This window comes from Silurus meridionalis, chromosome 3 (genome assembly GCF_014805685.1).
Source record: "Silurus meridionalis isolate SWU-2019-XX chromosome 3, ASM1480568v1, whole genome shotgun sequence".
Taxonomy (NCBI): domain Eukaryota; kingdom Metazoa; phylum Chordata; class Actinopteri; order Siluriformes; family Siluridae; genus Silurus; species Silurus meridionalis.
The window spans coordinates 17,970,608-17,993,385 of NC_060886.1; the positions used below are offsets into that span (position 1 = coordinate 17,970,608).

The 22,778-nt window shown below is 36.5% G+C and overlaps 2 protein-coding genes across 6 annotated transcripts in view; both read left to right on the plus strand.

Moving 5' to 3' along the window:
- kalrna (kalirin RhoGEF kinase a) overlaps positions 1 to 3,428 on the plus strand; it is a 154,869-nt gene extending 151,441 nt beyond the window's left edge. For both annotated transcript variants that reach the window (XM_046844539.1, XM_046844540.1), the window contains 2 exons: positions 206 to 344; positions 1,125 to 3,428. In XM_046844539.1, the coding sequence (XP_046700495.1) occupies positions 206 to 344; positions 1,125 to 1,670 (685 nt within the window). In that variant the 3' untranslated portion in view covers positions 1,671 to 3,428. The remainder of the gene's footprint in view (positions 1 to 205; positions 345 to 1,124) is intronic.
- Positions 3,429 to 10,980: 7,552 nt separating this feature from the next.
- ubr3 (ubiquitin protein ligase E3 component n-recognin 3) overlaps positions 10,981 to 22,778 on the plus strand; it is a 43,015-nt gene continuing 31,217 nt past the window's right edge. Inside the window, exons 1-19 of one of the 4 annotated variants that reach the window (XM_046844839.1) lie at positions 10,981 to 11,595; positions 13,930 to 14,069; positions 14,181 to 14,333; positions 14,792 to 14,947; positions 15,049 to 15,089; positions 15,356 to 15,422; positions 15,556 to 15,686; positions 15,892 to 16,120; positions 16,759 to 16,938; positions 17,184 to 17,317; positions 17,959 to 18,045; positions 18,163 to 18,228; positions 18,394 to 18,483; positions 19,526 to 19,654; positions 20,159 to 20,211; positions 20,415 to 20,548; positions 21,224 to 21,309; positions 21,895 to 22,036; positions 22,514 to 22,610. In XM_046844839.1, the coding sequence (XP_046700795.1) occupies positions 11,165 to 11,595; positions 13,930 to 14,069; positions 14,181 to 14,333; positions 14,792 to 14,947; positions 15,049 to 15,089; positions 15,356 to 15,422; positions 15,556 to 15,686; positions 15,892 to 16,120; positions 16,759 to 16,938; positions 17,184 to 17,317; positions 17,959 to 18,045; positions 18,163 to 18,228; positions 18,394 to 18,483; positions 19,526 to 19,654; positions 20,159 to 20,211; positions 20,415 to 20,548; positions 21,224 to 21,309; positions 21,895 to 22,036; positions 22,514 to 22,610 (2,546 nt within the window). In that variant the 5' untranslated portion in view covers positions 10,981 to 11,164. The remainder of the gene's footprint in view (positions 11,596 to 13,929; positions 14,070 to 14,180; positions 14,334 to 14,791; positions 14,948 to 15,048; positions 15,090 to 15,355; positions 15,423 to 15,555; positions 15,687 to 15,891; positions 16,121 to 16,758; positions 16,939 to 17,183; positions 17,318 to 17,958; positions 18,046 to 18,162; positions 18,229 to 18,393; positions 18,484 to 19,525; positions 19,655 to 20,158; positions 20,212 to 20,414; positions 20,549 to 21,223; positions 21,310 to 21,894; positions 22,037 to 22,513; positions 22,611 to 22,778) is intronic. The other 3 variants (XM_046844840.1, XM_046844841.1, XM_046844842.1) reach the window with 3 other exon arrangements.

A 22,778-nucleotide genomic window follows, 5' to 3' on the forward strand; every position in this document is an offset into this window, starting at 1 on the left:
CCAAACCAGGCTTTGTAAAGCAGTATTTTTTTACTACGGCCTTAATTTCACTGTAATGATTAGTTTGTCTGGATTACGTCTGTTTTAATATATTCAGGTGTATATTGTAGGATTCTGAAGTATTCATTTCAGGTTATATTGGATTAAAAAGTACTTTTTTTTTTTTACACTTTAAATTGTGTGCATTGTGGTGTTTTCTGTCCAGTTTGGAGGGTGGGCGTCTGCTAGATTACCTGGTGGCCCATGATGAGCTGATGGAGGAGAAGGTGGCATTCTTTATTAAGGACACAATTGAAGCCTTAAAGCACCTGCACACCTGCAAAGTGGCTCATTTGGACCTGAAGGTAAATAAAAAGAAACCCGACAGCCATTTAGGACTTATAGAGTACATAAAGTATGAGGAACCAAGCTATTCTCTCCAAGCTGTGTGTGCAATCACAATCTTCTGATGATGCTCAAGCAGACACAAAAAAGTCTCTTCAGAAATGTTTAAAAAAAATGTATTATTCAATATTACAATCACCTATTAAATCTTGTGAGCATAGCGGTGCTGCCAATAGTTGTCTTCCCAAGCTGGCTGGCTAAAGCTGAACAAGCAGGGCTGTAGTTTTTTATAATTCATTGTGTTCCTGTACAAATGGTAGAATGGTCTGCTTAATAGAAATAGGTTTACTCAAAAAAAAAATAAAAAAAAAAAATTAATAATTGACGATCCAGAGATGATGACTGTGGTACATGAGAGTTGGCAGCATTTTAATTCGATTGCTTCAACCTCACATAATGCCAGATCTTACCAGAAGTGCATTGTACATATTACATATAACACTGATATAACAGCCCAAATACTGATATAAATAAAACATTATGGAAAATACAAAAAACTGTTCATGTTCATATGAGGTATATGGTTGATTTATTGTGAACGAACAATGAGCAAACAAGCTAACCCAGGTCTAAATTTTCTCAAAATTTCAGCTTTTATATGGATTTTGTTCTGTCCCTTTACTTGTTCCTACAACTTTATAGAATGACATTCAGCTGCCCATGATAGTTTTTTTTAAAGTTGCTGTTATTTCTCCAAACTGTCTTTTGCTAATTTACTAATAATCCATTTTCTCATACAGCCTGAAAACCTAATGGTAAACCTCCGAATGCCTGTACCGTGTGTGAAGCTGATAGACTTTGGTGATGCAGTGCAAATATCAGGACACAGGTATGTGCACCTCCTGCTGGGCAACCCTGAGTTTGCTGCTCCGGAGCTGGTCCAGGGCACGCCGGTGTCTTTCTCCACGGACGTGTGGAGCGTTGGCGTGCTGGCCTACGTCATGCTGAGCGGAGTCTCTCCTTTTTTGGATGAGAGTCTTGAAGAGACCTGTGTTAACATCTGCAAGCTGGACTTCTGCTTCCCGGATGAGTATTTCTGTGATGTGAGTCAGGCGGCGAGGGATTTCATAATCTCAGCTCTGAACCAGGACACCAGGAAAAGACCAAGCTCGACAGCATGTTTGCAGCACCCGTGGGTGAGCGCTCACAGTGGAGATTATTCCAAAACTCCTCTGGATACAGCCAGACTGGCAGCTTTTATCGACAGACGCAAGCAGCTGCATGATGTCCGACCTGTCACCAATGTTAAAAGCTTGGTCAATACTACTATGGGACACACCATATGAGCACGTGTGTGCTTTTCATGAAAACCCACAATGGGACAAGTGGGCTGTGTGTTGAAGTTTACTAGAACATAATGTCTATTTCTAATGGGGTTTCACCAAATATGCAGGTTACATTGTGAGGACCATAAGTGTAACACCATCATTTTACAATCTGATACCAATTCATACAAAACAGCTGTTATGCTCAGCTCAAAGCTGACATCTTGTGGATGGAGAAAACAAAAGGCACTCCTTGTGTATTACTGGATTAATCAGTGCACTAAAGTATTCAAAAACTCAGCTAAGCTGAGATCACTGTGGGTTTACATCTTAATATTATAGATTTAAAACAATCATAAAGCATAGATTTCCTGCGATGAAACCTAGGTTAATCTTTGAATGTACAGTAATATAGAATGCAGTTTGACGCTGTTGTTATGGAAAAAGTATTTAGCATTGTTTTCTAGAAAAAAAGGATTGTATGTAGATATAGTGGACAGATATTTTTTACAAATTCAATATTGAGATTAATGGGAGTATTTAGGGTATTTACCAGTTCAAATTTTTCAGGATGATCGCAAAAATACTGTCATGCAATCAGGTTTAAAATTTGTAGATCGGCATTAGATCATTGTTAAACCTTTCAGCATTTCTAGTCCTAACTAGGGTAAATATCTTTAATGCCTTTTATTATGCCTTCAAAGTGGCGTGCGTCTTCATATTTTAAACATAATTCCTGCTAAAACATATCCAGGTCTGAAAGTGATTATTTGATTCAGCTGACTTGATTAAAGCCTTAAAATATATTTATTCTGTTTGGGTTTTTTTTCTTTTTATATTATGTCCATTTTATTTCTTTTTTTTTTTTTTATTTATTTTTTTTTGTGTTTTGTCTTGTATTTGCCTGTACAATTATTTTAGTAATTGTAAATGTTATTTAAATATTGATTATGCACAATCACTGCCCGAAACAAATTGCAAATTGAGAAGCGAAAACACTCAAATCTCAAAATATCCCAAAATACCAAACTAAAAAAATACAACTTTTTAAATTAACAAGTAAACTTATTCAGAAGAATTGTGTAGAATTACTTCAGATTTGACATATATGTATTGCACATGCTGAAAAATGTTAAAGGTTCCACCAAAGATGTCTCAGGCTCCTTAATCCAGTTCAAATCCTGTTGAAAATACTACATGGTAAGAGTTGTGTTTAAATGCCATTCCTGTATGGGTCAAATGATTGATTGGAAAAGTCTTAAAACTCATCTAGAATAAATGAATAATAAACAAATAAGCATTTTTTTTAATAACATATCACTTTCAGTGTTGCTAATAATAATGGCTACTTTGAAAGAAAAGCATCACAGCTATAAATAGAGCTACAGATGAATAGCATGAACATCGACTGAAACAAAGGAATGACTCTAAACAAGCAGCAGGCTTGGGATCTTTCTCTCTTTAGTATTACTATCTGTTTAATTCACTGTAATAAATTGACATTCTGTGTAGTATGATGCTTCAATGTTTCACCTATGACAGGCTGTAACACTGGTATATCATTGTGCTTGCTTTGTTGTTTATAGGGCTACTGCCTTTGAGAATTACTTTGATAGTACAGTGTTCTGATGACAATGAAAATCTGTTTTTGTTATTTTAGTCATGTTAGCCTTGTTGTACAGAAATCTGAGTGTACAATTTACATAGAATAAAATCAAAATGTTCTTTAATCAGATGGGCTGTTTGTTACTGGATGTTTAATAAACTGCTTGTTTAATACTTTGTTTCCTGTGTCGTTTTCATTAAAATTACTGTAAAGCTTAGACTAGTGGAGGGTGAACATCTGAGTCTTTTTAAACTGCAGCTCATTTTGCAGTTTGCAAAACAGGCCATAATTATGCTCACAGTTGTCCACAATTGTTAGTTTTAGTGTGAGATGTCACTGCCACTGTTGCGTTCTTGAACAAGGCACTTGCTCTCTCTGCTCCAGGGGTACCATACAATAGCTGATAATGTGTTCTGAACCTAGTTTCCTAGCAAGCTGGGTTATGTAAAAAATGTTTGGCTCTGTACTCATATGCTGCACAGGGGAATAAAAGTCAGTAGGAGTAAGACAGAGTACATGTGTGTGAATGAGAGGGAGGACAGTGGAGTGGTGCAGTTGCAGGGAGAAGAGGTGGAGAAGGTGGTTGAGTTTAGGTACATGGAGTCAACAGTGCAAAGTAATGGAGAGTGTGTTAGAGAAGTGAAGAAAAGAGTGCAGGCAGGGTGGAGTGGGTGGAGAAGAGTGGCAGGAGTGATTTGTGATAAAAGGGTATCTGCAAGAGTGAAAGGGAAAGTTTATAGGACTGTGGTGAGACCTGTGATGATGTATGGTTTAGAGACGGTGGCATTGAGTAAAAGACAGGAGGCGGAGCTGCAGGTGAAGATGCTGAGATTTTCATTGGGAGTGATGAGGATAGACAGGATTAGAAATTAGTTTATTAGAGGGACCGTGCATGTAGGACGTTTTGGGGACAAAATAAAAGAGGCCCAATTGAGATGGTTTGGACATGTGCAGGGGAGGGAAATGTGGTATATCGGTAGGAGAATGCTGAGGATGGAGCCACCAGGAAGGAGAAAAAGAGGAAGACCAAAAAGGAGGTTCTTGGAGATGGTGAAGAAAGACATGCAGGTAGTTGGTTTGAAAGAGGCAGATGTAGAGGACAGAGTAGTATGGAGATGGGTGATCCGCTGTGGAGACCCCTAATGAAAGCAGCTGAAAAAGAAGAAGACGAAGACTCGTATGCTGCACAATGACAAAGTTGAATCTAATCTGCACCATATAGACAAATGTTTTGTGGACACCTGATTATGAGATTCATATGTAATTTTTTTTAACATCCCATTCCACATTTAGTCCCCATTGCTGTTATAATATCCTCCACTTTTCTGGGAAAATGTTCCATTAGATTTTGGAGTGTACTTGTGGAGATTTGTGATCATTCAGCCACAAGGGTATAAGTAAGATCAGGTTTCAATGTAGGTGAGGAGGCCTGGGGCGCAGTCAGCATTCCAATTCGTACAAATGTGTTCAATAGGGTTGAGGTCAGAGCTCTCTACTAGGCCACACAAAATCTTCCACTCCAACCCCTGTAAACCATATCTTCATGCCTCTTCTTCAGCCTCCAACTATGTGGAAACAGTATGGAAAAGAACCACATAAGGCTGGAAAAGTCAGGTGTTGCAATACTTTTGCCCAAATAATGTAGGTGGTTTTTTTTTAATATGCCATCCCCATCTAGAAAGTATGTATATTATCTCACACCTGTGGCAGAATTCATATTTACAATCTCACTTAGAGAAATCAAATAAATGCTTGTTTTTAGTACCATTTTTAAAGCCTGTATTTACCTCACACTTAAGGTCTACCACAAAACACTGATGGTGTGGAAAAATGACTGAAAATAAGTGCATTAATATTTCCTAGTTTACCTTAGATCGAGACTATTTATGATGGAAAAGAAAATGGGCCAGAATTAAGAATGCAAGTTTTCATGTGCAAAACCAAATATATAAAAACATATCAGGATTCCATTCACTATTAAGTGTTTCTATTTACAGGTTTCATTCTCTTGCCAAACATTTATTGTGGCAGTGCTTCTTATTTTAAATAACAGCTGATTTGCAGGAAAAACTACTTGAAGGAATCTATAATTTTCCAGGGGAAAAATAATACATTAAAATTGCATGTTCATCTGGTGTAAAAAAAGTAAATCAAAATAAATCATCAGAATCCAATGATTTGCAAACCTCATAAATACATATTCTATTCACAATAACAAACAAACAAACAAACATAAAATGTTCAAACTGAGCATATATAGCATTTGTTTGGGGGGAAAAAATAAGGTAATTTTGAATTTTAAGGCAGCAACATGTCTCAACAAAGTTGGAATGGGGCAACAATAGTCTGGAATAATTTGTGAAAGACTGTGTATACAAAATTACTTTCTTTTTTCCTTAAAATTTGATTTTCTCAGTTTATTGTGAATAAAATATGGGTTTATGAGATTTGCAATCATTGCATTCTGTGTTTATTTATATTTTACAGTGTTTCAACTTTCTGGAATAGGGGTTGTAATTATAAAGCATAAAAATTAAACCAAACAAAAAAGATACATCTTATACTTAAACAATAAATGGTATGAAATGTGAATAAGAATTAATATAAAGATAATATGGTTGATGTTCACTGATTCTTTTCTTGAGCAAGGCATCCAGTAAGGGGAAGCTTGTCACAGCTGTTTAAGGCTAAGGAAGATCAGAAAAAAGACTTTAATGAAAAAGTACACATTGCCAAATGTAAGAGATTTTACGTTTAATAATTGATGTGCGAAACTAACTGTAATTTCTAATATTTCTATTCTGTGCAGCTGCACTATAACTTCCTTATCTTATATAACACAGTAAATGAGTCGCATCCCACAGCTGTGTCTCCAACACTCTCAAAAGGGAAATGTTTATGATTATTGTTTCACTGTAGTTGAAATTTTCTCTTCTTGGTGAGTGGAAAATAATGACACATAACATAATGTTTCTTTTTTTTCTTCTCTAAAGTCAGAGGGTGGATTTTTGGATCTTCTGTTCACAATGATTAGCACTTGGAACATGGACATCTGGGAGCTCTTTTACTTTTCATTATATAATAAACGTTTTATTAAACATTTAGTTTATCGCACATTAAACCATTTCTTGTACATTTAATTATTTAATATATATTTATGAAATACATTTTTATTGTATTATTTGATGCATCATTAAATTAGATGCTAATAAAAATGGTTCTTTGCATTTGAGATTTCTTTGTGTTTCTTAATAATACTGATGAACACTGAGTTCATATTTATCTCTGGAAGAAGAGACTTTGTAGCGCCTAGAAAAGTCTATTTACTTTCTTGACTAAAATGATCATTTTAATTAAATAAAAACAAGATTAAATACAAATTTTAATGCAAGAAAAGAAGGAATACAGGAATACAGACTAAAAAGTTTTATATAATGTATAAAGTAAAGGAAAAGTGTTTTCTTTATGTGAAGAGAAAAGACCTTGACTTTTCTATAGTTACATTACAGGTATTGTTTTGGAAATATTTTTGTATTTGACAAGATTTAATTACTAAATATTTCCCATATTTCCTATCAATTGACAGATGATAGACAATAAACTGAGTACTTTCTATGTTCAATAGAAATCTGCACATTATTGATGAAAAACCAAAATGTATGATTTTGGGTGACTTAAATGATGTTCACCGTCTGACAGAGGAGCACGTGGTCTGTATCCCAATATATCCTGAAAAGTTCAAGTAGCTACGATAAAAGTAAAATTTATGAATGTATGCTCACATCCTTTCCAGATAAATAATTCCTTTAGTATTTGTGGACACCTGGCCATACCACACATATGTGCTACATCCCTTGTTGGAAAGCTGAAAAAACAATTATATAGGAGGTCTCTGTATTCTGTAGTATTATAATTTCACTTCACTTGAACTAAGAGGCCTTATCATTTTCTATAAGCTAATTTACAGGAACTTGTTTGCCAGAATCTCCAAATAATCGAATGTCCTCACAGAATGGAGAGGCGCAATGGCTAATTGACTGTAAATCTTTTTTTTTTTTTTTTTTTTTTTTTACAAGGATGATGATTTGTTACATTTTTAGAGGTAGCAATAATAATAATAATAAAAAAACCTAATGGTGTGCAAATAGAAAAGAAAAGATATGAAAAAAGACTTCAGCAAAATGCGGGTGAGGAGCCACCCCCTTCTTAGACTCACCAGCTCACATTACCTGTCACAATCTTACCACATCAGCATCCTGGTGACATGTAAAAGACTTTAAACCTTTAAATTAATCCGTTTAAAATATTGAAAGTCACACTTACATTACGATAAACAATTCTTCGCGCATGTGAGCTTGGGGACACAACGCCACTAATTATGTAACGTTACAGCTTCTTTGATGTTTAACTAAAAATGGCTGGCTTTACAGAGACATTCTTTTTACATTTATATTGTTTTAGAAAACTTAATTATTCAGTATGCAAATTAATGCAATGCAAGTGAGTATGTATGTAAATTAATTGAATATCACTTTAAAATCTCAAATCAGGGTTACTATAATGGCAGTGCAATGACAGTTCACTGGTCACTGGCTGTCATCAATCATCAGTACTACCAGTAAGAGGATTTATTTACAAAACATCATACTGTATTTAGAATTATAGTAACATTCCATTGTTAATGTAATAAATAGAGAGCATTATGCTCTGTTGTAGTGCATAGCATACTACTATTGATAAATTGTAAATTAAGTATACAGTAAGCAAACTGTAAAAGAACAACACACATTTATGTACTGGCATCCCTCCTGCCATTAGTCTATTATTAATCATACTGTAACTCAGAGCATGTTATTATTATTCATAGTAACTTAGTATAAACTTGATTATAGTAGGAGAACTGTAACATTACCATTAATATACAGGAAACTCTGTTACCAGTTTTTCTGTAACAACCACATGTCCTACATTGCTTTTAATACACTGTATTTATAAAAAATGTATTAAATAAGCTACAGATTTTACTGCAACTACCTTGGCCTAATGTTACACAGCACTATTTTGCACGTAAACAGCATTTTATTCTAAATATAACCCATACCGTTTCTGTTATTTAACTTTAACTAGTGCTTTGTTACATTTTGCTTTGTAACGTAGCATTCAACCTCTTGATTTTGGCCATTTTTCTATCTTGGAGGTCTATCAGATTGTGAGGTGATCCTATGTGCTCTGTACGTCATTCCATAGTTTAAATACCGTATTTTTCGGACTATAAGCCGCTACTTTTTTCCCACATTTTGAACCCCGCGGCTTAAACAACGAAGCGGCTAATTCATGGATTTTTCCTAGGTGTTTCCCGGTTTCACAAAATTCAAGCCAAAAAACTGAACCCCATAACATTAGACCAATGAAATTTCCAAACGGAAACGAAAAACGCACCTCACCTGTGTGATAAACTCCCCAGAGAAATACAGTGGTTGTGAAATGAAGGAGGAAGACAGTGAACAATGACTTTCTTGGTCGGCTACTGTTTAGATACAAGCCGTTGTAACGCGTTGAGTCTGGGTGAAGGGAGAGCTCACTAACTCCAGAACAGAAATCATATAAGCACAGACAGGTTTTCAAAACTCGTGCTTTTTTATTTTTCTTTGCAACAGCGTTATGGGTTAGTCAAAGAAACTTAGAAATGAGCATCAGAAAATAAAAAGAAAATAATTCTCCGTCTCCACACACGCAGTAATACAGATGTTGTGCCTAATTCAAACCCCCGGTCTGAAATCAACCCCTGAAATCAACCCCTGAAATCAAATTCAGGCAGGGGGTTTACATTCAGCTTGCCTAAATAATACCCCTCTAAATAATACAGCTGTCCATGTTTTTAGATTAAATGTAGTATTTTACACATACATTATTACTTGTGTAGGTTCATCACAGCAAGTTTGGTAACTCTGAGTATGAAGGAAAAAGAAATAAGGAGGGGTGGAATTCAAGAAGGGGGTTTACATTCAGCTTGCCTTCCGTGTTTTTAGTGCCATCTACAGGAAATACGACGGTACTGTCTGCGTGCACGCGAAGGGGGTTTGAATTAGGCACAACACCTGAAGTATGCAGTGCCGGTCTTTTTCCAAAATACCGCTATGCTCCTAATAGAAGCGCAACATATTTCACCCGTTACACCGTGTGTAACGTGTCTTTCGTTAAAGCCTGTGTAAAGTACATTAGTGTAGACTAGTGTAGGCTTATAGACAGGTGCGGCTTATTTATGTTAAAAATAAAAATATTTGTCAAATTCAGTCTGTTCGGCTTATATAAGGGTGCGCTTTATAGTCTGGAAATTACGGTAGGATTAAAATCTAATTAATGAGCTTTTTCCTCGAAAGCTATAACTTTGTTTAAATGGGTTTGCTTGTTTGTCGTTATTGATCTGGGAAGTAAACGTTTTCTTCTTTATTAACTGTCTAGCAGATACCAGAGGTTTTTGTCCCAAAATAGATTAGTATTTGGATCTATCCATGACACCCTCTGTTTAACTTAAGCCCCAGTCTTGCTTAAAGAAAAACAGTCCCTCTGCATGATGCTGCCATCACCTTGCTTCATCATGGTATGACCTTCATCTCATCAGACTATAACACATTATACCCCTTGGTTTGGGGTGATTTCGATTATCGAAATCATATTTAGAGGAAACAGTCTGTTACACCATATGATGAAATTCTTACTATGTGCATCCTCCAGGCAGCCTATAATATAAATTAATGACATAAGAAAATTAAAAAAGTACACACAAGAAATTAATTACAAATGTAGAAAGTTATTTATAGTATCTAGATTATTTATTCTTTTGACAAGAACTTCCATCCAGCCACCCTATCGCAAAGATGTGTAAACAACACAATAGATCCTTGTCACATGCAGGGATTGATCAATACATCACTGATATACTTGCAGCTTCTCTATGATGCGTTTGCTTCTTGTTCTTTTGTCAGTTATATAGGGACATCCCATCATTTGGATTAAGCCAAGTTGCCAAACAAAAGGAACAGCTGACTATCAGAATAACTTCAATGACCACAGCTGTATGATGATTACTCCTGAACACGATCCAAAACAGTCACACGCTGCTAAGTGGATCTACAATATTTTGCACACTTGATCCGACAAGTGTATGGGGCAAGAGGAAAATGCTGACCCAACAACCAAACTCAAAGCAACTAGTTTGATCCTGAGCATGGGCAACTGTAGTGTCACAGGTTCTCCCCTTGTGCTTGTGGGTTCCCTCTGGTTTTGTTCCACTTCCCAAAAACTGTCAAGTAGGATGATTGGCAACTTTTAATAGCCCCTAGGTGTGAATGATGTGAATGTGTGAGAGCAGGGTGTCTAGTAATGTTCAATGTTCAGGTATTTTCATAGACTTTAGATCCACCACAACTTTGACCAGGTTGTTGAGTTTGTTACATGTCTGGACTTTTGATTTATCTGCGGTTGCAATTACTCGTACAATATATATATATTTACTTTGATTTATTTTTCTTTTCTAGTTAAAATTCATTATTATACTTTCTTTCAAAAAAAGTCTATGTGTAGTCATCTGACCTGCATGACTCTGTCAAACTTCTGATTTATCTGTGGTTGCTGTTTCTCCTAGGACGCATATACATATGACTTATTTTGTTGTTAAAATTCATTACTAGCCTGCCTTCCAAAAATAGTAGTCTATGTGTAGTCATCTGACCTGCATGGCCATGGCAGATAAGCAGCATCTAGACTTACCAGCTGATCGACCCTGTCTTATTTACTACCAGGCTGTGCTGTCAGTGGGCCAGGTCTCTCTGTGATATCGCGAGAAAAGTCGCGAACATAGCAACAAGACAAACCAAAATAAATTGTGTACAACAGTTCGGGGTGAACGATGGCGGCGTCGCTGCTACGCCGGGACAAGAAAGCTACAGCCGCTTACTTAAAGGCAGATCTCAATCGGATTGACAACAGCTCCGGGCTCCGGCAACTTCAGGAACTGCTGGATAATGTTCTCAATCCGGAGAAACCGGCGGCGGACACCGAGGCCCTGGACTGGTGTAAATATCTCCTGGCAGGAGGTGAAGGCTTCGAGGAGTTCTGCAAAACCGTCCGCTCCTACGATAACGCGACGCTCTGCGGCTTGGTGTGGACGGCTAATTTTGTAGCATATCGCTGCCGGACCTGTGGCATCTCGCCCTGCATGTCACTCTGTGCCGAGTGCTTCAACAACGGCGACCACACGGGCCATGATTTTAACATGTTTCGGAGTCAGGCTGGCGGGGCCTGCGACTGTGGAGACAGTAATGTCATGCGACAAAGTGGGTAAGTTCGTGTGCCTGAGCGCTACACGCTATCGCTAGCTAGGTATCCGGCTATCCATTTATAGTCATTAGCTAGCTCATGCAATATTACCAGCTAACCTGACGTGTCTGATTTGCACGTGTACAGGTAATTGTCCTCCACTAAATGCGTGTCATGAGCGGAATAATAAGAATAAAAACACACAATAATTAGCAATGCTAAAGAGAAGCCGTGCCTCCGGTGTTCCTAGCACGGTAACACTGTTAGCCTAGCTTAGCCTAGCTGCACGCCTTGCTGAGTGTCAGTAGTTTATTTTTAACCATGGAGAGCCTCACTGACAGCTCTCGCCTTTTTCTTACGTACATCCAATTACCTTTAAATATACTCATAAAAATAAGAAGTAAAAGCTCTAATGTGTAATACGCTGAATGTGAAAGTGTTGCATGTGCCCAGTGTTTTGGTGGACCTCCAGCTCTCCAGAGCTCTGCTGTGTGTGTGTTGTGATTTTTTTTATCCAAAAGTGTTCTGGTTAACGAGAAAGACCGACCCCCCCCAAACCATTTCCATTAAAACGTGATGCTCATAAATAAAAGAATAATGGCACTGATTGCACTGTTCATTTCCTCATTACAGCTTGATACTGCACTCAGATTTCTCCTGCACTTTCTGATTCCGTGTACAGAGTTAGAGTAGAGAGCTTTCAAAGGCTTTGGTACATTTTATTATAAACAAAATCGGTCAATACAATTGTTGGTTAGAAAAAAGAAAAAGTTCTGGTACCAGATAATCACCAGACAACGCATCATGTGGTGCAATAGAGGAAATTTTGCAGTGCAAATCAACAACAGGGTGTAAAACAGAAAAATCTGGTGTGCAAGAAGTCCACCACAATAAATAAAACACAACACAAGAATTGTCATTGCATCATATGGGGCGGGAAAACAGGTGTGATGGGGGGGAGTCTTATTAGTACACCGAGCAGCATAAACCGATCTGATTTGGCATAAACCAAACCAGTATGGAAGTGTTTACACAGTGAGTTCTGATCAGAAGGTCATGGGTTCAAATCTCAGCACCACTAAGCTGCCACTGCTGGGCCTTTGAGTAAGACCCTTAACTCTCAATTGCTCAGCTGTATAACTGACATAACTGCGATTCAGTTTGGCTAAAGGTGTCTGCCAAATGCTATAAATGTAAATCTAGTCATTTATTCGTCATTTGCACGGCTGCTGTGGAAGTCGAAATGCGTGTGATGAGAACCAGGTTCAGACACTAATAGTAATAGCTACGTATTTGACATAGATGGCTGAGATGATGTAATGGGAAGAGGTTAATACAACTGGTGCACAGTGGGAGAGTAAATTGACATGATGTTAAATAATGCATAAGATTGGATACAAGTACAATAAACGGTAAGTGGTAACTCTGTATTGAATATCTACATGTCTGCAAGTGGCAGTGATCAAATAATAAAAATGTAGTGCAGTATGAGGAAGTTTTCACTGTTAAGTATTTTAATGGCTTGAAACGAGATGATCTAAGTCACAGCAGCATCACTCAGAGACTTGTATACTGTATAACAAGGCTCTATAATATAATCATTCAATTATTTTTTACGAGTAAGACATTTTTAACTTTCTTTACTGCTAATCTAAGAGTACAGAAGGCTGCAGCATCATTCATCCACTGAAATGATACTCTTTTGTTTTATCTGTTGTGCTTGTGTCGTCTTGACGACCTGAAGCGTTAATCCAAATGTTTTATTTGGTGCCATTATGGCTATAGGATAATTACAGCAGCATTAACTACTGCACGATTTAAACGGCAAAAAAACGAGGGGATTAATGTCTGTGCTGCTTCTTAAATTTTGTAGGTGGTGTTTTGCAGTTGGTAATAATGGAACTTTTGTTTAGTATCCGTGTTGCTTTGGTCATTTGTGTTTTCATGTGACATAAAGGCATTGATTTATTCATTTTGTGGAAAACATGCACCCTGAGCAAAATAAATTCTATAAGCCAGTAATTTATGTATGTGTGTAAGTTTGATTGTGTATAAAGTGAGTACATCCCTCAAATTTCAGCAACAATTTTATTATATCTTCTCATGGGACAACAGTATAGAATTAAAACTTGGATATATTTTAGTCACACCACAGCTCTGCTAAAAGGTACTATCTTTAAATAACTTAAGGATAAGGATTTCCCTTAAGGAAAAATAACAAATGTACATGCAGTGTGACAGGTGTTTTTAATTAATTATTTTACAGTATAAAGAAGTGTGGTTGTTGTATGTTTATACAGTATTTTAATAAGATTTGATTTAATAATAGATTTTTTTTTTCTTTCAATTCTGCAGGTTTTGCAGAAGGCATAGGTTAAGAACCGGGGAGAATGTTCCCTCTGTCCCTAGAGATCTTCTGCTCATGTCTGAGATGGTTCTTCCTCGTTTTATCGTCAGCATAATCCAGTACCTGAGAGAGGGCTACACAGAGTCAGGTGAGGCACATAGTCAAATTCTTGCACTTGCAAAACAAGTTTATATTTTTTATAAATATAATAATGATCGTTTAGTCTTAGCAATGATATGTCGTTACCATGTTATTTCAGAATCTGCCACAGACAGAGATCTGCAGAAGGTCCTTCAACAACTGGAGCCTCAGATTTCTTTCCTAGAAGACCTCACTAAAATGGGCGGCGCCATGCGCACAGTTCTCACTAAAATTTTAACCAATCAACAAACCTTTAAAGAGCTTAGCATGGGTAGGCATCTCCAGTGATTCAACATATTTTGGTTTAATGAATGTACTGAACACTGCATAGAATGGGAAACCATATTATTTACATTGTGTTTTTTTAATAGATATTTATCTGTCTGTCTGTCTGTCTTTTACAAATGTTCACACACAGAATGTAGTTTGATAACGGTTTATATGGAATATCAACTTTGCAAAGTAAAATATTGTAAACTATAAGTAGTAAGTTTACCCTGCCCCAGTTGAGTAGTACACTCGGTACTAGTAGTAATAGTAGAAGGCTGTGCAGCACGTAGCTTTACTGTAGCACATATGTAATACATATGTGCTACTGGTGTCAACTTACCACATTATCTGAACTCTGGATTATACATGAATGACATTTTAAGAGCTATAATATGAAAGCAAGCCTTTTGTTGTCAGGTAATTGAGGGAACCACATTTAAAATTTCTCTTTGATCACAGGCCAAGAGGAGAATGTGTATGCCAAGCGGAACTATGAGAAATACCTGTCGGCACTCAAGAACTCGGGGCTGGTATCTGTGGAAGATAAGGGGTCAACTGGGGCAGGGGCAGCAGACTCTTCAGGTTTGACTGGAACTGGAGCGCTTGGCTTGCTGGGTAACGCTTTCTTATTATTGTTTGGCAGCTGCTTTTATTTATACATATGTACTGCGCTTCAATTTTTTTGCCCTCTCATACTCATTTTTTTTTTTTTGTAGGAGCCACAGCAGCAGCCAGCCCAAATGAGGAAATTAAAGAGGTATGCTCTAGATGCACATGGAACTTCCATCTTAGACAAACACATTTTTGCTAAGGAATAATAAATTTTAATCTGGTTAATGCCCCTTAGGCAATTTAAACATTTAGAATTCTCATATTCATACCCTGCTATTTTTTTTCTTAAAAAAGAATACCCTTATGTGTTTTAAGTTCAGCTATATATTAATTTATAAGGTGCATGCATATATATAAAAAAATAAATAAATACATTTATTATTATTATTATTTTTTTTTTCTAATGAACAGGAGGATCAGGATGGTGGGCAGAGTGTAGGTCAGAGAAAGAGAGTAAAGCTGAGTAGCAGTACCAAAGGTGAATGACTTCATCATCTCTTTATCTGTCTGTCTAATATATAATTTTTTTGTGTGTATTGATTTTACTTGGAAAGAGAGGTTTCCTAAAATTAAAAAAAAAAAAAAAAAAAAATTGTTGTTTTTTGTTTTAGATCCATCTATAATGGACATTCTAAAACATAAATGCTTTTTAGAGGAGTTATTGTTTTGGACTGTTAAATATGAGTTTCCACAGAAGATGGTTACTTTTTTGCTCAACATGTTGCCAGATCAAGACTATAAGGTATGTATTTCATACTGTCTGCATGAGAATGGATTTTCATTCATTTATTTTTAGCTATTATGATTATTTCATGCAAGAGTTTAGACAGAGCTTTTGTTTTCTTGGCTTTTATTTGTTGCAATAGTCTACTTCATAGAACATGAGATGATATATGAGGAAGCTAAGTGGCTGGCAGATTCATAATCCATTTGCCTTTCTCCTTCAGATCACTTTCACTAAAACGTTTGTACAGCACTATGCCTTTATCATGAAGACTCTGATGAAGAGTCATGAATCAGACACGATGTCCAACCGAATAGTTCATATCAGCGTGCAGCTGTTCAGTAATGAGGAGTTAGCACGTCACGTGACTGAGGAGTGCCAGCTACTGGACATCATGGTTACTGTGCTGCTTTATATGATGGAGAGCTGCCTTATTAAGAGTGAGCTGCAAGGTAAACATACTAGTATTAAGTGCACTATAAAGATAAATAAAAAGATGTAAGGCTTTAATAGATAATACTTGGTAATCAGCTTGGACACTGAATGTTTAATATAAATAGTATTTGTTTAATTTAAGTGTGTGGCAGTCTGGGGTAAAGTGCAATTCAACTTAAAATTCGGGTTTCAGCACATTATTATTTTTTGGCTGACAGCTTAAAAAATCGGCTTTCAGAAACCGTTTTATATATTCCTCCTGAGTATTATGTTGCCTAAGCAAAGCTGTGCTGATCATATTGGATAAGGAGCCAGATTATCAAACAAGGTGCAAAAAGATGACTAAATCCTTGCAAACCAAGTGTGATCTCCTCACAGATTGAATGTCATGCAAATGACAGTTTTTCGCAAGTCGAATCAATTCCTGAGTCAGATGGCAGCCAGAATGTCATCTGTCTGTCAAATTTTTGTATTTGTTTGGGATGCAATAAAAAGAGAAATTTGTTAGTTTAGGAAAACATTTTTTAGAATATTGTTGTAAATGTAAAGTCACTGTATGATTGGGTTCTTCCAGACCTTCTCCACACACAAAAAGATCATCAGTGACGATGTAACTTGTGTGTGTATTTAAGGTACCCTTTTTCTTTTGTTATAGATGAAGAGAACAATCGGCATGTGGTGGTGAACTGTGGCGAAGCTTTGCTGAAGAACAACACCTATTGGCCTTTAGTTAGCGACTTTATTAATATTCTCTCTCACCAAAGTGTAGCCAAGCGATTCTTAGAGGATCACTCACTTCTCATGCTTTGGATGAGCTTCGTCTCCTTTTTTCAAGGTCAGTTACATTGTAGTTTGCATCAGTTTTGCCATTTCAGTTTCATTGTGAAACAACATTGCATTTTACATCTATATTTATTCATTTATTTATATCATTTAATCAAGGTTTCTACATGTGTCTTTGTTTTAATCTTCCCCCAATCTCATTCTCAATTGTAGTGCTTTAGAATAATAGCCTGTTGTCCTGTTCTTTTTGGGGTGTTTTTTCCATCCTCATTATCTGGTTCTTTTATCACTTTTCAGGAATGAATCTAAACAAGAGGGAGCTGAATGAGCACGTGGAGTTTGAATCTCAGACATACTACGCGGCTTTCGCTGCTGAGCTAGAGGCCTGCGCTCAGCCTATGTGGGGGCTTCTCACACACTGCAAAGTCAAAGTAATCTCCTGATTGGATACAGTAGCTCTATTTTTAAATGCACATTAGCCTTCTCAATTTAGATCGAGTAAATCTTAAAAAATATACATTTACATTACATACAGTACAGTACATTACAATACGGTGCTGGTACATTTTTTGCCTTGTAGGCAAGCATCAGTGGGGTGGTGTGTTCAACTTGCCCAAGTTCTCCCACAAGTCGCACAGCTGCGTTTTGGATCATTTGCGGTGGACGAATAGTGTTCAGGGGAAGACCTGCCAGCAGAGAGTTGCAGTAGTTCAGTCTCGAAATGACAAGAGACTGAACAAGCACCTGAGTAGCCTGTGTGGACAAAAATAGTCGAATTCATCCTATGTTGTAGAGAAGGAACCAACAAGAGAGTCACATTAGCAACGTGTGAGGGAAAAAAAGACAGTTGATTGTCCATGGTCACCCCAAGGTCACGAGCAGTGACTGAAGATGAGTGTAAGCAGCATAGCATTAAAATAAAAAAAACTTTATTTTGAATGTTTCTGTCAGGGTACTGAACTCTCTAACTTGAGAAGGTTATTGTGCATAATATGGCATTCCTTACATTATAATTGACTTGACAAAGCGAAAGGAGGTGTTCACCATGCTTGTGTGATTGATTTGTTGACAGGAAACACAGGAGTACACCAAAACAGTGGCACGCTACTGCCTGGAGACTTTGCAGATATGGTTTGATGCCATTGGGTTTGTTGATGAGGTACCGTATTTTATGGTTGGCAGCATTAATGTTCAGAATATTTTTATTTATGCTGTGCAAGTCTGGGATGTTGATTTTTGTCTTCTTTTTTTTTTTTTTTTTTTCCCTCCCTCTCAGCCTGCTCCCAATCAAATAACGTTTCATCTGCCATTGCACCGCTATTATGCAATGTTTCTTAGTAAGGTAACAAAATCTAACATGCGTGATATTTTCAAACAAATTACAATTTCGATTTTTAAAGAATTATATTTATGTATAATTCATAAATAAATGTAAATTCTCCTAAATGACCTGTTATTTATTGATTTTAGAAACACTAATCTGATCCATGTTTTTGATTTGGTGCAGGCTGTGAAGTGTCAGGGGTTAGACTTGGACAGTCTCCTCCCTGATCAGGAAATGCTGATGAAAATTATGGTGCATCCTCTTCAGATACAGGTAACTTAACACCTGTGTCCTGAATAGATGCATAGTTTGCTGATCAGTTAGAAAAGATGTTCTTTCATTGTATGTACCTACAGGTATTGTGACACCATGAGGCCATCTGGTGCATCTCAGCTAGTGTGGACTTGATATGTTAAAATTGTGCTTCTTTTTGTATCTATCGAGTATTCTAATGATTATTCCATCGATTAATCGGATAATCAGATAAAAAGTACTTTTCCTTTATTAAAGCGCAATATTAAATATAGAAGAGAAAATAAGACGAGTCTCTTAAAATGAAGTAACTTGTTTGCTTTTTTTGAACATTTTATTGCTGAAATTTCATTTTACGAATATCTGTGAAAACAAAACCAATTTAGTGCATTTAATCACCAAATTACATTAAAATGTAAATACAAATATATAAATAAAAAAATCATAAATATAAAAATACACTGTACGGCGTTTAGTTTAAAATGATCGCAAGCTTTGGAACCTTTTTTTTTTTTTTTTTTTTTTTTGGCCTGAATCCTATGGAGGCCCGTTTCCACCACAAAAAACAAGTACTGTTTGTAAAAGACTTTTTTTTTTCTTGGGTTTTTTCTTGCAATTCTGACTTTATTTCTCGTAAACATCCAACTTCCATGATGTCGACCTGAAGTGTGAAGCTGTTGGTGTATGAACGAGGCTCCTCTGCTTCATCTGTATTGTTGCGTCTCCTCCAGAGCCGATTGGTAGACCGAGTTCTCTTCAGGGATCGGAGGCTTAGTTTTGATACCATGCGATTATATTGATTGATTAACACACTTTCACTAATTTGCCTCGATGATTTATCCTTTTTTTTTTTTTTGTATTTCGAATTATGAGTTATTAAAGGAATCGTTTCAGCCCTAGTCAGTTTTCAGTCAGTTTTATATGGTATGTAAATGTTGCTAAAATTGTGAACATGAAGCAAATATTTGCATCTCAATAAATTTTTGTGTGTGAGATGTCTGCTTTTTTTTTTTAAAGTGTTTATTAACTGATCACAAAGCGTTTGTGTTCTGTGTCTGTGTAGGCATGCCTGTCTGAGATTCACAGCAACATGTGGGTGAGGAATGGATTGCAGATTAAAGGGCAGGCTATGACATACGTCCAGTCTCACTTCTGCAACTCTATGATTGACCCAGACATCTTTCTGTTGCAGGTATTATTATTATTTTTTTTTTTTTAAACCATAGATTTTAAATCCGTTATTTACCAGATCTTTTATTTAAACAGTCCAAGGAAAAAATTAAAAAACATAACAGTTACCAAATTCAGCGGGAAACAAAAATGACATGATTTGCTGAGATCTGTGCCAAGTGTTTGTGGAATGCCACCTAATATTGCTTCAAAGTGAAACACTTCTTGCTGCATTTTTTTTGGTAGCATAAAGCTTGATCATCTCAACTTGTTGTGAAAGTGTCAGGTGATTTACTTGTATATTTGTCAAGACAATAAAAAATATGGTTGATCTTGGGTGAGTATAATGAGCTGGTATGTCTTAAGTACAGTATGAATGCAGTACAGTATGGATTCTGTCTTGACACAATGTCCAATGGTAAAAGTGCCATACAAGTAAAATAAACTGAATAAAACCTTTGGGTGAATCTTTGTGTATTTGAGGCATGCTGTAATAATCACTGTTCACATATTTTGTTTTTTTTAGGTGTGTGCATCACGGCTAGATCCAGACTACTTCATTTCTTCAGTGTTTGAGAGGTGTGACTCGGAGTACTTCCACATACTTCAACCTCACTTTCTGTTTTACTTTTCATTGTTCCAACAAACAGTTTTCCTGGTCCATCATGAATCATATGCTTTGTATCATGCTAATTGTTAGCATGATGATTTCATTAATACAAAATGTACTACTGGGCACATTCCTTTTCCCATTTAAAGCGTTTGTTATGCTTGCATGTCAGGTTCAAAGTAGTGGACTTGTTGACGATGGCATCGCAGCACCAGAATGCAGTGCTGGACGCAGAGCAGGAAAGACCCATGTTGGAGGGCGCACTCACGTTCCTCGTCATATTGTGTAGCCTCCGTGTTCACCTAGGTTTGTACTCACGAAACAGATGTACTGTCTGTATGCTTATGTGAATATGGTGTTGTGTTTCAGATCGTAAATGATCTCATCTTAAAATCCTTTGTGCAAGTTACGCAACAAACATAAATAATAAATACCAATAAATATAGTAAGTAGTGTAACTGTTTAGGGGTAATGATAATTTGAAGAAAGAAAAAAAAAGTATTTATTTTGTTTGTTGGCCCTTAACCTAAATAATGTGTTTATGTGCTAGGAAAAAAAAAAAGACTGAAGCCACTGTAGTCCTGAGAACAGTCAATTAATAGTTGTATACTTTCCTTTTGCAAATTGTGGGCGCATTGTAGACCTGTGTGTGCCTTTGCACACAGTTTAATCAATTTAATCTGGTGGACTCGTGTTGGATTCTAGACACATCTAATTAAAGCAAATACTTCGCACCTGACCACTATTTGCTATAACCCAGCAAATGATTTGAATCCTTTTGTGATTAGGAGATTTCAGATTTTAATTAAATTAATTTTCAAAGATCTCAAACACAACTAGAATTAGTTTTGTTCACAATGGACATAATTATTTGTTGCTAAATGTGAATTTGAAATTCAACAACCAATCCAGTTTACATATCTACCTTCTAGTGAAGATGAATAAGGGTCATTTTTTGTTTGTTTGTTCTCCATCTATTAGGTATGACTGATGATGAAATATTGAGAGCAGAAATGGTGTCACAGTTATGTATGAATGACCGCACGCACAGCTCTCTTCTTGACCTTATATCCTTTACTACCACCATTTGTCTTTTTTTTTTTTTTTCTTTTTTTTCCCCCTCCCTTTTGTATAGTAATGTGGATGATAGAACATCAGAATAAGAAAGAACTTTAGTGCCCAGTATGTTTGCACTTGAAAGAAGTTTGTTTTGGTGACAGAAGCTTCCAGTTGCCTTTTTTTTTTTTTTTGTAAAATAGAAATTACAAAGCAAAATAACTAAGTTATTGCATTTTTTTAATAAAAGAAATAGTCTTATTGCACAAAAATGTACATAACATGGTCATCAGACAGCTGTACAGAAATCTGGACGTATATTTAAATGCTTAAAAAGGTGACATTTGCTAGTAACACCCAGATCTTTGTCTGGGGGGCACCAGATAGTGGCATTGTGTTCATTGCAGTGTTACAGAGAAAAGGCCTTAAAAATAAATATAAAGGATATGGTAAGATTTTGATTGCTATTACAGATACCAAACACAGTGCTTTTTTTTTTTTTTTTGTATTTTATTTTTTTTATTGTTGTAATCTAAACTTTTTCATGCGCTTTGATGCTATGTTTTTATTATGCTGCTCCTTAACTTATATCGCAAATCCCAGAGAACCCAAACCCAAAGAGTGGGATAGTGCCTGGCAGTTGTAGCTTTGAGGAGATGCTGTCTGCTGTGGCTGATTTTAAAGCCCCAGTGTCTGAGCCTGGTGGTTCCATGCAGCAGGGCATGTACACGCCCAAAGGTGAGCAACCACCACTGATGTCTATTAAGTGTGGTGTTTGTGCTTTTTTTTTTTTTTAATATTTCCTAACTCTTTTGGAAGAAGATTCATGTTTATGATCTTACTAGGATTAAAGATTTTTTTGTATTCAATCCAGCACAATTGTTCCAGCATGAAGATGCTTTTACCATTTGAGAGACAATCTCATTTGTACCTACTGTTTAAGAACTTATTTGCATATTTAAAGAGCACGTGTGCAATCTCTCATTTGCATATTCTTACTTAGAAACTGCTTTCAGTATCCAGTTTAACGAAGAATGTAAAGGCTTTTGATTATATATTTAAAGCCTATTGCTCTGCATTTCTCGTGTCCACCTCATGATGGCACTCCTGTTCCATTGCTGAAACCTCTGTGCTGCTGCTGAGTCAATATTTGTTGCTTTTTAATGCTCAGATATGTGTTAAATGTGATTTATGGCGTTTGCTTGGTTTGTTTAGCGGAGGTGTGGGAAAAGGAGTTTGACCCAATCATGGTGGTCCTGCGCACAGTTTACCGACGAGACGTCCAGTCAGCGATGGACAGATACTCAGCATTGTGAGTGACCTCTTCCAGTCTCCATAAACAACTTTTGAATATTATTCTTAGCTGCAGAATGCTTTTAGAGCCTCTGCTCCATGAGTGTATTAGGAACTTTTTCTTCCACCACGATAAATCATTCGCTCTTCATGATTACTGCATCTTCTGTTAAAATGTGATTTCCTT